The following is a 15,340-nucleotide window of genomic DNA, read 5'->3' as shown; positions in this document are numbered from 1 at the left end:
TTTAAAATGTTCAGGTCCTATATCAGGAGAAAACTGTATATAAATTAAATTAATAAATAAATGCAGAGTTCAGGAACTTTTGTTCCTAAAGTTGTCCTGGTTTGCTATTCCCCTTCGCCCACTTAGCATGATAAATTATAAAAGATCCTGAGATTTGTAGACAAAAACACTTGGAAAGGCAACATTTTCCCATCCCTGACTTAAAGGGTGGTGTTAAAGAGAGGCCTTGAAACAGCGGGCCATTGATAGGGTGGCAAATTGCAACATTGACAGGTGCTGCAAGCAGCCAAGAGTTCTTTCTCCCACCCTGGATACTGCACAGATATATAAACCCCACTTGCCTAGTTTCCAACATACCCCTCAACCTCTGAGGATGTCAGCCATAGATGTGGGCCAAACGTCAGGAGAGAATGCTTCTGGAACATGGCCATACAGCCCGGAAAACTCACAACAACCCAGAGTGGTGTTATGTTTGAGATGTGGCGTATGACCCTAAAGCAAACAGAGACCCTTTTCTCTGTCACAGCTGTTAATGTAGGATTTGTGTATTGATAGTGTTTAAATGAAATTTGTGTCTTTCCTGTATTGCATACTGATTGCATCATCCAGAGTGTACTATAGTCTGGAAAGAGTTAATTACTAAGAAGCTGTAATGTCCTTGATGTGTGGCTGGAGCTGGGGAGTATCCAGACACAAGTGTGTGCGCATTGCTGATTGCATCAGTTCAGTTCAGTTCTGCTCTGAGTTGAGTTGAGTCGAGTGCTGTCTGCTGAGAGTCAATTCCTGTGTCCTTTGTCTACAAGTCTGTTTGTCTTGATTACTGCTTTCAGTAAAACTTGTATATAGTTTTACCATCGGCTCTGATGTCTCTTCATTCTGCGTTCCACTGACTCTATCCAACTACTGCTGCACTACAAATTACTCTGACAACAGCTGCTATACGTAAGGACAAATAAATGGGGCTTCTTTTCTGGCAATAAGAACTTCTCCTAATCACCTCTCTTCTTATTGTCAATTATGCTGGTTCTTCTGCCATCATTTTAAAATCCTGCAAGAAAGCTGGAGGAAGGTCCAGATGGGCTTGGCACAACAGCACTTTTATTTTTAAATCCTTTGCTTCCCTGCACCTTTAGTTTCCAAATGAAGTTGTCCCTTAAACTTGCTCTTAATTGCATGGGAAGGAGAGAAGGCAGAAGTACTTGTTTTTTCCCTTCATCACATCAGAGCATGGATCCACTTTAAATCTGGTTTCTGCCTCCTGCAGAATTCTGGGGTTTGCAGTTTGGTGAGGCCCAGGACCTGTCTGGCTGAGCTGTTTCAAGGCCCCTCCCCTAAAGTGAATTGAAAGTACAGTAGAGTCTCACTTATCCAACACTCGCTTATCCAATGATGTTTTGCTGCTTAATTTGTAAAATCATAACGTAATTTGACGTTTAATAGGCTTTTCCTTAATCCCTCCTTATTATCCAACATATTTGCTTATCCAACGTTCTGCCGGCCCATTTATGTTGGATAAGTGAGACTCTACTGTATATCCAAACTCTAGTGTGATGAGGTCCAAGGTTAGCAGTTTCAATGAAGGACAGTTCAATGGGTGAGGTTTACTTCCAAAAATGAGCACACAGAAAAAAAATGGGAACTGCCAAAACTCTATTTTCTACTTTTTCCATATCTGAAAGGAAATGATGGTAAAGAAGTAAAACATTATGATATAGGAGGGTACCAGTGGGAAAAAAAGTTAATAAAAAATATTTAAATGAAATACTAATTTCACTGAAAATGTACATTTCGACCCCAAAAAGTCATCGCTTTGAAATAAAAATACACTTAGTCTTACTGTTACCAAGAATCTAAATGTAAATGTGCAAAGAGAGATGGCCTTTTGCATAAAATACTAATTGACTGTAACAGCCAAGAAACCAATTTGTATCCAAAATTTAGTACTTTACAGGAAAACCATTGTTTTGAATTTTGTTACATTTATGTAACATTTATGTTACACAATTATGGTGTTCTAATTAGGTTTAATTAGAACACCATAACCACACACACATATATCTGTGCTGCCAATGTTTATTTTTTAGAGTATTTATACACCACCCTTCAGTAACAAAGGCTCTCAGGATGTCTTACTTTCTTCCTTTTTGGCCATACTTCTTAAAAGATTTTAAATCAAAAAAGTTTAAAGTTTCAACAAGATTTGCTGTGATATTCATTCCTGTCACATATTTATCACCATAGGGTTCTGCACTTTTAACTATTTTTCATAGACCCTACTACTTTACAATTTCCAGTGTTCATGACAGCTTATGGGAATGATTCTTTAAGTAACATTTAACTTCTTTTGAAAGTTAAGTCCTAGAAGTTCATTACTAAAATGATCTACAATTCAGGCTGACTTACCATTTAAACAAACAATTCAGAAAAGATTACCACCATTTTCAACAATAGGTCACAGAAATATATTTGGGTTTAAGATAAAACTGAAACAGAAGTGATATATATTTAGTATATCTGGCAGGAAATCAAGTTAAGAACTGTGGATAATTAATGACAAACTGAAAATATATTTGCCTTAGATAAGAATACTAGATGTTTCTTTTGAAGATTATATGGCTGCATAGCAGAAAACCATATATATCACTTTTGAATATTTAGAATTAAAGTATGTAAAAAACAATTCAATTTATCTTCTATTTTTCTCACCACATAACACGCTCTATTTTTTTTTGTAAGTAAAAATTGGGCCATACACTTCCACATCTATGTTAAGATTAAGATAAATGTTTTTCTTTTGCTTTCATGACTTTTAAGATACACATCATTTTTGGCAAGATTTTGTATTAACAAATATTCTGAAGGAGCACCCAAATCTGAAAATAATTTGCTTGGGTAATGCAACTGATATTTTTGTGCATAACTACTTAGTATTAAGTAAAACTCGGTTATTTATTTCTATGGACTAAAATGCACCATACTGCTGTATACCACCCATTTGCATATACATAAACTTCCCCATCCCACTTTTGTACAATGGCCTTTGGCTACGCTATCTTTCTTATTTGTCAGCTACAATATTAGCATAGCTTAATACAGATAGGCTCCCCTATTCCAATAGTTGTCTTTTATCAAAGTGGTCTTTCATCTAAGGTTATCTGAACCAGGATATACAGTAGAGTCTCACTTATCCAAGCCTCGCTTATCCAAGCTTCTGGATTATCCAAGCCATTTTTGTAGTTAATGTTTTCAATATATCGTGATATTTTGGTGCTAAATTCGTAAATACAGTAATTACAACATAACATTACTGCGTATTGAACTACTTTTCTGTCAAATTTGTTGTAAAACATGATGTTTTGGTGCTTAATTTGTCAAATCATAACCTAATTTGATGTTTAATAGGCTTTTCCTTAATCCCTCCTTATTGTCCAAGATATTCGTTTATCCAAGCTTCTGCCAGCCCGTTTAGCTTGGATAAGTGAGACTCTACTGTATATATTTTTTTCCTCTTTATTGTGCTGGAGACCATTGGCTACAATTGAACCCTGGTCTTGAGAGTTGTAGTTCAGTGTTAAAACCAGTACAGTACATTATATCTCTATGTAAGACATGCCACTCTACACAAGATTACTATTATTCAATATCTAAGAGTTTGTATTTACTTGAATATAATGCACACCTCAATTTTCAAGGTGTATATTACAAAAAATGAATTTGCCGTCAAATGTAATGTATCCAACAGTGCAGGCATAGCACATTCGGGAGGCAGGCACATGTATGAGGCCATTTGGGAACTCGTATTTACTTAAATGTAATATGAACCTCTATTTTCAAGGTGAATATTACAAAAAATGAATATGTCATCAAATGTAATGTGTCCAATGTTGCAGGAATAGCACGTTCAGAAGGCAGGCAGAATGAGGCCATTTGGGAAGGCAGAGACTAGCAAACTCACCAGCCTCATAAGATTCCCAACTGGCTTCATTCAAAAGGCCTTCAAAACCTGGAGGTTTTGAAAGCCTAGTGGAGGTGGTCAGTTGGGAACCGTATAGGACTGATCCTGGGGGGACAGCAAGAGACCCCAAGAGCCACCCAGGAGGCAGGAATGACTGGGTCACCATCCAGGCTTTTCTACTCCTTCTCCGGGTGGCACAGAGCCCCGAGGTTACCGCCACAAAGGGAAAAGCCCCTCTGCATGCCTTCCCCACCTCCCTGTCTAGCCTTTTCACTCAGGTGGGTGTATGTGCACAATTTTAACATGCCATCAAATCTAATGAGCACCTCCATTTTGGCACTATAATTTAGCCAAAAAAGGTGAGCAATAGATTCAAGTAAATATGATAACAACATTGACAGTGTGCTCACTGGTGTACAGAACTGTGGAATGAAAATGTCAGAACCAATAAAATATATTGGAAGGTTTAGTTAAGATATTATTGTGGCAACTTATCTTAGGATCTGATTTCATTAAAAGGTGTTTAAGGTTCTATAGGACATAAAAGAAGTCACCAATGCATTTTATTATTTATTTGATTTCTATTCCAGATTTCTCCCAAACTGGACTCAATGTGCTGACATCTAAAGAATTTCAGGGAATTGCCAAAAAAAAAAGTGTGGACTCCTTTTGTTTAGGGTGTCCTGGATGGGTCAAGAAATGAAGACCATGTTCTTAATTTATTAATTGCTATTGCTAAGAGCAGGGAGTTTTTGATTTATTTTACTAGGTCCCTCTTTCACAAAGTCATACTAGTATCTTGTTCCCTTGTGCCACTCTTTAAATGACTTTATTTTAATAAATTTTATGTTAACCCTACCATAGGACTAGCTTTCCTTGGTGATGGGACTCGAATAGATGCTCATGTTTGGCAAGAAGTTATACAGATGGGAGCAATATATTTAAGAGTTACTGAAGAGCATCAGTTGTATACATGTGTATATGTAAGTGGGAATGACACTGATACAAGATCTCTCAGAGATCAAAGCAGTTAACACGTGCTAGTAATACACAGAAAGAAGGTTCAGTAAACCACTTCTGAATATTCCAGACATCACCTGGAATACTGTGTTCAATTCTGAGCACCTCAATTTAAGAGAGTTATTGACATGTTGGAAGGTGTCCAGAGGAGAGTGACTAGAAGGATCAAAGGTCTGGAGATCATACCTTATGAGGAGCGGATTAAAGGGCTGGGTATGGTTAGCCTGCAGAAGAGAAGGTTTAAAGGAGATATGATAGTCATGTTTAAATATTCAAAAGGATGTCATAAGGAAGAGGGTGCAAGCTTGTTTTCTGCTGCCTTGGAAATTAGAACTCGGAGAAATGGGTTCAAATTACAGGAATGGAGATTCCACCGGAACATTAGGAAGAACTTCCTGACCGTGACAGCTATTCAACATTGTTCAATTCTCCGCCTCTGCCTGTAGTGTAAGCTCATTCATTGGAGGTTTTTAAACAGAGGCTGGATGGCCAATTCTCAAGGGTGCTTTGATTGTGTTTTTCCTGCATGGCAGATGGTTAGATTACATCAGTGATTCTCAACCTGTGGGTCCCCAGGTGTTTTGGCCTACAACTCCCAGAAATCCTAGCCCGTTTACCAGCAGTTAGGATTTCTGGGAATTGAAGGCCAAAATATCTGGAGACCCATAGGTTGAAAACCACTGGATTACATGGCCCATGTGGTCTTTCCCCACTCTATGATTCTATGAGCCCATGAAAACCCTAATGAGACAATCCAAAATGAAAGGTGATAGAAGATGAGGGGCCCAGGTCGGAAAGCATTCAATGAGCTACAGCAGATGACAACTATGAATAGTGCTGTGGCAAAGATGCAACTGAACTCAGGCCAAAAAGATGTTCAGCTGTAGGTGGGTGTAAAAGCAAAGTCCAAAGTTGTACAATATAAACACAATATTTATTGATTGATTTTTCTGCCTTTCTAAATGTAATCCAAGGTGGCTGCATGGAATGCAAAAATATGAGCACAGAAAGTGAGAAACATGACTCAAGAGAAGCTAAACATTGTAAAACAAGAATCAGAACATATAAACATTGCAATACTTGGGGTGAGCGACCTACATTGGATAGGAATTGGACTTTTCCAATCAGATAATTATGCAGTGTTTTACTTAGGAAATGAAAATACAGAGTAATAGGATAATATTAAAAAATTAGGGGAGATGAAGCAAAAGCAGGGCACATCGAGTAAAGTCTAATTGAATGATTTCAAGGAGACCTCATACGCATTTTGCTTTGGCCACATCATGAGACAGCATGTCATTATAAAAGTCAATAATTCCTGCTATGATGTGAGGCAGGATGAAAGGTGGAAAAAAACCCTTTACAACTGGACAGACTCAGTCAAGGACACCATAGTCCTGAGTTTGCATGATATGTGAAGGGTTGTTGATTATATGGTATCTTAGAGGTCCTTCATTTATAGAATCACCATATGGTAAAGTTAACTTGATGGCAATTAACTAGTTCATTGTCGTGATATACTTTTGTCTCCACTAAACTTGAAAAAGATTATTTCACCAACTTAAAACACTTTTAGAAGTTTGAGAACCTTACATTAACTTGAACCTATTCCATAAACCAGAATACAGGTTTTAACATTCTCCTAATAGCAGTAAAGTGATACATTAACTGAAGCTTACCTTCTGTTCTGGATTTTCCAAGGTAATTATTCAGAAAGACAAGGACATCAAGATATGTTGCTCTGGTCACCAAACAGGGATTTTGCCTAGAAACAAAGTAATGAATTTATATTGCTTTAAAACCAGTGATACAGCATCTGAAAATACTACCAATCGTAAAATTCAATCATTCATGAACTGGATAAGATGCTAATCATAAAATTTGATCATTTATGAACTCGTAAGAAATTCAGTCTGCTTTTTAATGAGTCTGTTTGGTTATATTAAGATAAATAAAGTGAAATTTCATAAATACTTGCTTTTTCTAAATTGAAGTCCTTTAATGGACTCTAAAAAGTTTGTAAGTTGTATGAGAAAGGAAGCTTCCCAGGTGTTAATTTAGAAGCTTCCATTTCTGCATTATATTGATCTTTTAACAAATGTCTTCTAACCAAATTTCAAGTTAACATTAATATTCACAATAATTTCTTAATTGTTCTTCACTGCATATTTTTATTTCTCATTTTTTTTGCAAATAGTAACACTGTTCTACAATTCTGTACATCAATGAATACAAAACTGCAAGTGGACTACAGAGCAGGAAACATTCCATTAGATTTGGCTGTACTGGTAGCAGAATGGTACACACAAGTTTCTTTATTCAGCAATGTTTGAACTCTTTGCTAAGTATTGATCACTGAGTTAGTAGGTCCTTCTACATGATCAAAGAATGAGCAGTGTATTGCTGCTATGCAGCCAGCCACATTTCTCCAACAAGTTTGACAGAAGCACATTAAAATAAAAACTAAGATGCTCTGGGTTAAAGAAATAAATGCTCTTATTTGTTTTGGACAAAAGTTATATTTTGGTCCCTATTTCCATTAGTCTTTCTGATTCATTTTACTTTTTTTTATTCTCAGGCTTTGAAGATATCAAGTGTTTTTCCTAATTATTTCTCACAAATTGCATTCCCCAATATCGAAGTGAAAAATCAATATTTAGGATGCCTGCATTTTCTTCTATGTTCTATGAAGCTTAACAGTAGCTTTCACCAAACTGGCTTAATATAAATGCTCTGGAAGACAACTCCTGTCATCCATAACAATGTAGCGAGCTGTAAAAAAAAATGTACCAGATAATATCGTACAACCATATTAAATGGATGAACTGTTTTTTTAAAAAAATAATATAGAGCTAGAAGTTAAGTTTCATTACACATTTTAAAGAAGTACTTGAAGAGAAAGGTGCTCTGAAAATGAAAATTGGGTTTCATTAAGTTTTATACTGTTTAAGACTACTTTTCATCTTTCTTTAAATGTGATCCATATTGCAAAACTTTGGGCCATGTTCTTCGTAATATAAAGCAAGTATTTTATTAGGATCTTAAAGTGGACTATATAAAAACAGTGTATGGCCGTCATTATATGAGTATGATGCGTACTCTTCACATCATGGATTGTAACTGTGCTAGCCAGGGAAATGAAATACTAAAAAAGCCAAATAAGAGCAGACTATTAAATTAAATGAATGTAAATATTTGCTCTCAGAAAAGATGCACATCGTTAAGTGCCCTGCCCATAGGAAGTCATAACTTTAGTGTGGTGGTGCCTACAAAACTGGTCTTGGCAGTATTTCAATGCTCTCCTTTTTCCTTTTCATACACACGCTTGAATGCCTAACTGATTTTTATCCTGAGAATGGAAAATTTTACACACAAAGTTGAATCTTAGGGATTATATTTTTACTAAATTGGTGTTCTTCATAAAGTCAACTCATCTGTATTGCTGCCTACTGGACAATCTTATCCAGATATCAATTCTACTCTTTTTGATCTGCCAATATATCTCTTTTCATACTGGACCTCATGTTCTTCATATAGAAACCTTCTCTTTTATTGAGCCTGCAGCATTTCATAGTACCTGAATATAGTACTATGGCAGCTAAAATGGGGGAGGGGCAGCAACCGTCTAAAAGAAAAATATGGTTCAGTAAAGTCAAAGCTTGTCAAAAGGATGAAATGATGCAAACAGGAGAAGCTATATAAAACAGGCAGAAGGAAACAATATCAACATACATTTAAGTGGGATAATGTTGAAAAATATGCCTTTTATTTAGTCTAATTTTTTAAATCTTGTTTTTAAATGTTTATTCATCAAAACATGAATTTTTAGTTGTGTGATGCGAAATTTGCTGTAATGTTTCACTATTGTCTTATGTTGATGTCTAATATGTTATTATTTGATTTATGGTTTGTTTCTTTGCTTTTTTGGGGCGCACTTTACTGCACTGAATGTGAGCCCCCCATTAGGGAGAAAGGGTGGGATAGAAATAAAGTATTATTATTATTATTATTATTATTATTATTATTATTATTATTATTATTATGTGTCTTAACAGATAAACCTCAGATCTAGAAATCAGAATTGTTTCAAGTAGACAATGACATGGCACATAAAATCACTGTAGCAAAACTGATACACAAGTACACAAAATGTAGATGGACAACATCCCTTACGGATCAAAGACAATTTGTGAATTAACTTTCCAAAGAATTGTCACAGATACATCGAAGTAGAAAAGCCACATGGTACTTATTTCTGCCAGTTTTCTTGCAACAATTCATTTGTTCTTACAAAACAATATAGAGCCAGCCAATTTCTACATCTTCACATGACAATCTTGTTAACTCCCTGCAATACCTATCTAATTACCAATAAGTGCCAAATATTATCATGAAAGGAAATCTTGCTATTTTCAACAAAGAATGTTCCAACATTAACTGTATTTTAAACTGCTTCAACTTTGTTTTAAAAGATTACTTCAGCTTATGTACAAATACTTTTATAGCAGTTGTCGTCGTTGTCTCACTCGTTCAGTCGTTTTCAACTCTTCGTGACCTCATGGACCAGTCCACGCCAGAGCTCCCTGTCGGCCATCACTGTCCCCAGTTCCTTCAAGGTCAAGCCAGTCACTTCAAGGATACCGTCCATCCATCTCGCCCTTGGTCGGCCTCTCTACCTTTTTCCTTCCATTTTCCCCAGCATCATGATCTTCTCCAAGCTTTCCTGTCTTCTCATGATGTGACCAAAATACTTCAGCTTTGCCTCTAATATCCTTCCCTCCAGTGAGCAGCCGGGCATTATTTCCTGGAGGATGGACTGGTTGGATCTTCTTGTGGTCCAAGGCACTCTCAGGATTTTCCTCCAGCACCAGAGTTCAAAAGCGTCTATCTTCCTTCGCTCAGCCTTCCTTATGGTCCAGCTCTCGCATCCATAGGTTACTATGGGGAATACCATGGCTTTGACTATGCGGACCAGTGTGATGTCTCTGCTTTTCAGTATTTTATCGAGGTTGGCCATTGCTCTCCTCCCAAGAAGTAAACATCTTCTGATTTCCTGGCTGCAGTCTGCATCTGCAGTGATCTTCGCATCTAGATATATAAAGTCTGTCACTGCCTCCACGTTTTCTCCCTCTATTTGCCAGTTGTCAATCGGTCTGGTTGCCATGATTTTGGTTTTCTTGACGTTTAACTGCAGCCCGGCTTTTGCACTTTCTTCTTTCACCTTGGTGATAAGGCTCCTCAGCTCTTCCTCACTTTCAGCCATCAGAGTGGTATCATCTGCATACCTAAGGTTGTTAATGTTTCTTCCAGAAATGTTAACTCCAGCCTTGGATTCCTCAAGCCCCGCACGTCACATGATGTGTTCTGCGTACAAGTTGAATAGGTAGGGCGATAGTATACAGCCCTGCCGCACTCCTTTCCCAATCTTGAACCAGTCTGTTGTTCCGTGGTCTGTTCTTACTGTGGCTACTTGGTCTTTATACAGATTTCTCAGGAGACAGATAAGGTGACTTGGTATCCCCATACCACCAAGTACATGCCACAGTTTGTTATGGTCCACACAGTCGAAGGCTTTAGAGTAGTCAATAAAGCAGAAACTCCCTGGCTTCCTCCATTATCCAGCAGATATTGGCAATTTGGTCTCTGGTTCCTCTGCCTTTTCTGAACCCAGCTTGGACATCTGGCAGTTCTCGCTCCATGTATTGCTGAAGTCTGCCTTGCAGGATCTTGAGCATTACCTTACTGGCATGGGAAATAAGTGCCACTGTATGGAAGTTTGAACATTCTTTAGCATTTCCCTTTTTTGGTATGGGGATGTAAATTGATTTTTTCCAATCTGATGGCCATTCTTGTGTTTATAGCAATACTTTGTTTTATTCTGTTGTAAATCAGAAAGGCAGGAATGAATGAATAAAATAAACTCAATCTTGATTACGGAAAATTTATCCTTATACCAATTTAATTGGTCCTTTCCCACAAAAATACTATCTCTCCCTCCTAGAAAAATTGATGATCCAAAGATTGTAAAATAGTTAACTTCAATGGATCCCACCTCTGTTGAAGCAGGAGCCTTCTACTATCAAATTTAAAATGATCGAGTATAGTATTAAATACTGCTGCAGTTTGTATTCATGGACATCACAAGTGAGTAAATCAGGCCCTTGAGGAAGTTTCAAAATAATATATATCATTGCATCCTGACATCTATTTTCACCATCCATCTGAATCAGCTAAGTCAACTACAAACATGTGTTGAACTGGGAGATTTTTCAAGCACTTTTATAAAACCTCCTTGCTGCCATATCCCATTGAATTCAACAGGTCAATAACAGGTTACTGTCTGTAGAACTAAATTGTAAAAGAGTGGAATTTTTTAGATTTACAATAACAATGTCTTTTCAATTTATTTGTTTTTTCCAAGTATTGAAATTCCACCTCACATCTAACATTTGAAAGAGAAATTTGCTTTTGCATTTGAACATTTAAAAAACACCTTCAAGCACTTAAATAGGAACCATGGCAATAGAGGAAAAGTGTTTTTTTAAAGGCAAGTTCATGACCGTAACATACTCTTGGAGGAAAACGCACAAAAACAGTTTGCTAATTGAAACAACATTCTTCATTATGTCATTAGTCCAATACAAAAATGTCAACCCTATCGTCTGTTATCAACCTGTGATAAGTTTAGGTTTTTGACGTACCTCTTAGCCAACCACAGCTTGGCTTCAATACAAGTGATGATGTTGCTCAACCCTTGAAGAAAGTCTGAATTAGCCTTCTGTTTGGAGTCCAAGTAGGACTGCAGCAAGTGAAAGACCTACATAAAAAAAAGTTGCAGACTGCTGTCATAATATTTTTCGAATATCCAATTCCTTAGCTTTTAGCTTTCCTCAAAAATAACAGATGGGGAAAGAACCAAGCCACCTGCAGAATGGCTCTCTATAACTTGTAGAGAAAGAGTATGTGGGCTCGGAATTTAAATCTAAGACATATAATTTCTCATTGTTCTGTGTCCTCCAGTATGGCACACTTCATTGAGCAGATTGCCTCCTTTTCTCCAGCTTTCATTTTCTACAATATGAAAAAATTACAAAGCCAGCCTTTATTCACATACCAGAAACAAAATGTACAATATTTACCAAGAGAAACACTCCACATGGAGCATTTGTGTTAAATAAGTGATTTCAGGAACCAACAACTTACACCGTTTTTTGGGATTATTTATACTAATGTTTTTCCTCCTTGCTGTTTGCTTACAACGTTTTATATTGTAAAGCTGCTTTTCAACCCATAAGATAAAAGACACATAAAAACAATCGCAGAAAAAAAAAAGGTTCTACAGTCACACACACAACACAACCAATTTCTCCCTCTCCAGGCTGAAACTTCTTACGCTTAAACAGAGTACAGAGACTGACTCAAATATGACAGTTTTATTTTATTTTGGTTTAGTCTTAACAATATTGATCATGGCAGGTAGTTCAATGTCCAGAACCAATGTTCTGACTAAATTTCTGACATTTACCAGTATATTCAAGGTCATCTAAATTACAGTATTTTGGCCAACAATCCTGCTCTAGAAGTACACAGGTTTTAAGAGTGCTCAGAAAAGATGTGGCAAAATAATAATATAATAACAGGGCTCATGTTTAGGACAAGGTTCTATACAGATTAGTAAAGCTAGGTTAGCAGAGTGAATACATAATACATCGTAAGTAATGTTTTAGAACTCCATGCCACATTTAAGTGTTTAGGCTGAAGAACTATTCTGGAAATAAGGGGGACCTGAAGGATTGTCCGCATTATGTCTCCCTAGCCTCTTCTACATCAGAAATGTTGGCAGCTCATCAAGCCTGCTATTGAGATTTTCTCCACCCACTCCAGGTTTTCAGGAAATAATAGAGGGGTGAGGTTTGGGGCTTCTTTAAGGTTCTCTTGGCATGGACTAAGCTCTCCTCTCTCACCACTTGACTCAGAAAAGGGGATGGTTCCTCTTTTTTTGGGTAAAAGGCGCAGTGGGTTAAACCGCTGAGCTATTGAACTTGCTGACCGAAAGGTTGGCGGTTCAAATCTGGGGAGCGGGGGGAGCGCCCGCTGTTAGTCCCAGCTTCTGCCAACCTAGCAGTTTGAAAACATGCAAATGTGAGTAGATCAATAGGTACCGCTCCAGCAGAAAGGTAACAGTGCTCCATGCAGTCATGCCGGCCACATGACCTTGAAGGTGTCTACAGACAACACCAGCTCTTCGGCTTAGAAATGGATAAGAATGTGAAAGGAGACCTTTTAGGTGGGGGGGTTGGGTTGTTTTATATCCCACTGCTGCTACCAATTAATATGTAAACATGACACGACTGATAAGGGGAGAGAGAATTCTCACAAACTCTGTGACTTACAGATCACTCCTGAATACGTTATCACTGTCTCTGCGTCACCTTTAATTTTATATGTTTGTTACAGGATTCAATTTTTTAAATATTTGAATATATCTCTTTGATGTGTAACTTATTCCTGGAGTCAATATGTAGTTTCCAACTTCTCCTCACAGGGTACATCAATATAATCTCTGGCCAACTTTCAGAAATGTAACTTCGGTCCTGTAACTTGACACAGGACTTTAATATATAAGTTGAAAATAAATGTTTATTTATGAAATCTTTTGCACATAAGCATATTTGTTACAAAGTACTTCATTTCAGTTCCACTTGGTATTGTCTTTCACGCTTTTGGACACATAAAATTGTTATATAACTTCCAGAACAGTCTAATTTATTTCAATTTGGTTATGCAACTTTCTTCTCTTTCTAATGTATATTTCTCCTCAGCCATCCAGCTGGATGACTTATATCTTATCTCTTTTCCATTGATAATATAAATGAAAACTTAGTCCCATAGGACACACTGTCTCTCAGCTTCACCTGGCTGAAGACTTAGACTCAAATTAGTCTTTTTCCTTCAGTACTACAACTGAAGCCACGATCTTAAACAAAGATCCTCTCCACTCTAGCTCCCTGGCTAGAGAATGACTAATTTCAAACTACAGTAGAGTCTCATCCAACATAAACGGGCCAGCAGAACGTTGGATAAGCGAATATGTTGGATAATAAGGAGAGATTAAGGAGAAGCCTATTAAATTTCAAATTAGGTTATGATTTTACAAATTAAGCACCAAAATATCACGTTGTACAACAAATTTGACAGAAAAAGTAGTTCAATACGCAGTAATGCTACGTAGTAACTACTGTATTTACGAATTTAGGATCAAAATATCATGATGTATTGAAAACATTGACTACAAAAATGCGTTGGATAATCCAGAACGTTGGATAAGCGAATGTTGGATAAGCGAGACTCAACTGTATTCCCTCTTTTTCCTCCCAGCTAGCTCCGCCCCTTTTTCTTGCTAGCCACTCTAAAATGGATACATTTCTACTGCAAAGGCTGCGTAACCATGGTGATGCATCAACAAATCAGATGTAGCCAACTCCTGCCTGCCCTTGCCATAATAACAACATTACTACACCTAGACAAAATCCCCTTTATAATGAGTTTTTCCGTTACAAGCACCAACCCCCAGAGTCGGACACGACTAGACTTACTTTCAGTACTCAACTGACTGTGGATAAGTTGACCTAGGTTTTTGGGTTGATTTTTTTGACTAAAATTTCTAGACTTATATATAAATATATAGGCTAGTTTGAGGGGGCTCGCAGGAATGTATGTGTCTGCAAGGGCCTATTCTTAACTTTCACTCCTATTTCAAAATCATATAGTTTAACTACTGAAATAACCCAAAGCCATGTAGTTCAACAACCGAAAACTAAAAGCTTCACATATACTTTTGCAGTGCAATATTTTTTAACAAGAGTTATGCCTAAATGCTCATTTAAAAAATAAACTCAACTAAAATGACAACATGTTGATGGATGTGTAAACAAGATCCATATTTGCTCAGCATACTTGGAAAAACAACAAATGTGTTTTTGTTGATCAAGGTAAGCTTTTGCTTGACTTCTCAAAATAACAGTGTCTTCTTTCAGTTGGACCATCCAGGCTGCATCAGCACATTTTCTACAAACACTAACAAGACCATCCTGAAACAGATTTGTGGTTTCTTCATCAAAACTTGGAAAACTGAAATGCTGAACATACATGGAGAGACCACTTTGAATGAACACAGCTTTAAATTAGGGAGGGAAAAAGCAGACAAAAAATTAGAACCCATTTCCTCATTTACTGAACATTAAATAATAAAAGGAAACATAAACAAAGATGTGGTTTATTCTTAAGATTTATTTTTTCAATGATATTATGACCACAGAAAACCATTTTAGCCTTTAAAGGAAAATCTATCTCATGCCAGATTCC

At 37.0% G+C, this 15,340-nt stretch overlaps 1 protein-coding gene across 4 annotated transcripts in view; it reads right to left on the bottom strand.

Annotated features, from left to right (window-relative positions):
• The window catches only part of thada (THADA armadillo repeat containing), a 181,835-nt gene that overhangs the window by 40,671 nt on the left and 125,824 nt on the right, over positions 1-15,340 (bottom strand). For 3 of the 4 annotated variants that reach the window (XM_062971393.1, XM_062971397.1, XM_062971395.1), the window contains 2 exons: positions 11,677-11,792; positions 6,655-6,740 (listed from right to left, as the gene is read on the bottom strand). In XM_062971393.1, the coding sequence (XP_062827463.1) occupies positions 6,655-6,740; positions 11,677-11,792 (202 nt within the window). The remainder of the gene's footprint in view (positions 1-6,654; positions 6,741-11,676; positions 11,793-15,340) is intronic. The other variant, XM_062971402.1, reaches the window with a different exon arrangement.

This window comes from Anolis carolinensis, chromosome 1 (assembly GCF_035594765.1).
Source record: "Anolis carolinensis isolate JA03-04 chromosome 1, rAnoCar3.1.pri, whole genome shotgun sequence".
Lineage (NCBI taxonomy): Eukaryota > Metazoa > Chordata > Lepidosauria > Squamata > Dactyloidae > Anolis > Anolis carolinensis.
This window is presented reverse-complemented; position numbering and strand designations above follow the sequence as displayed.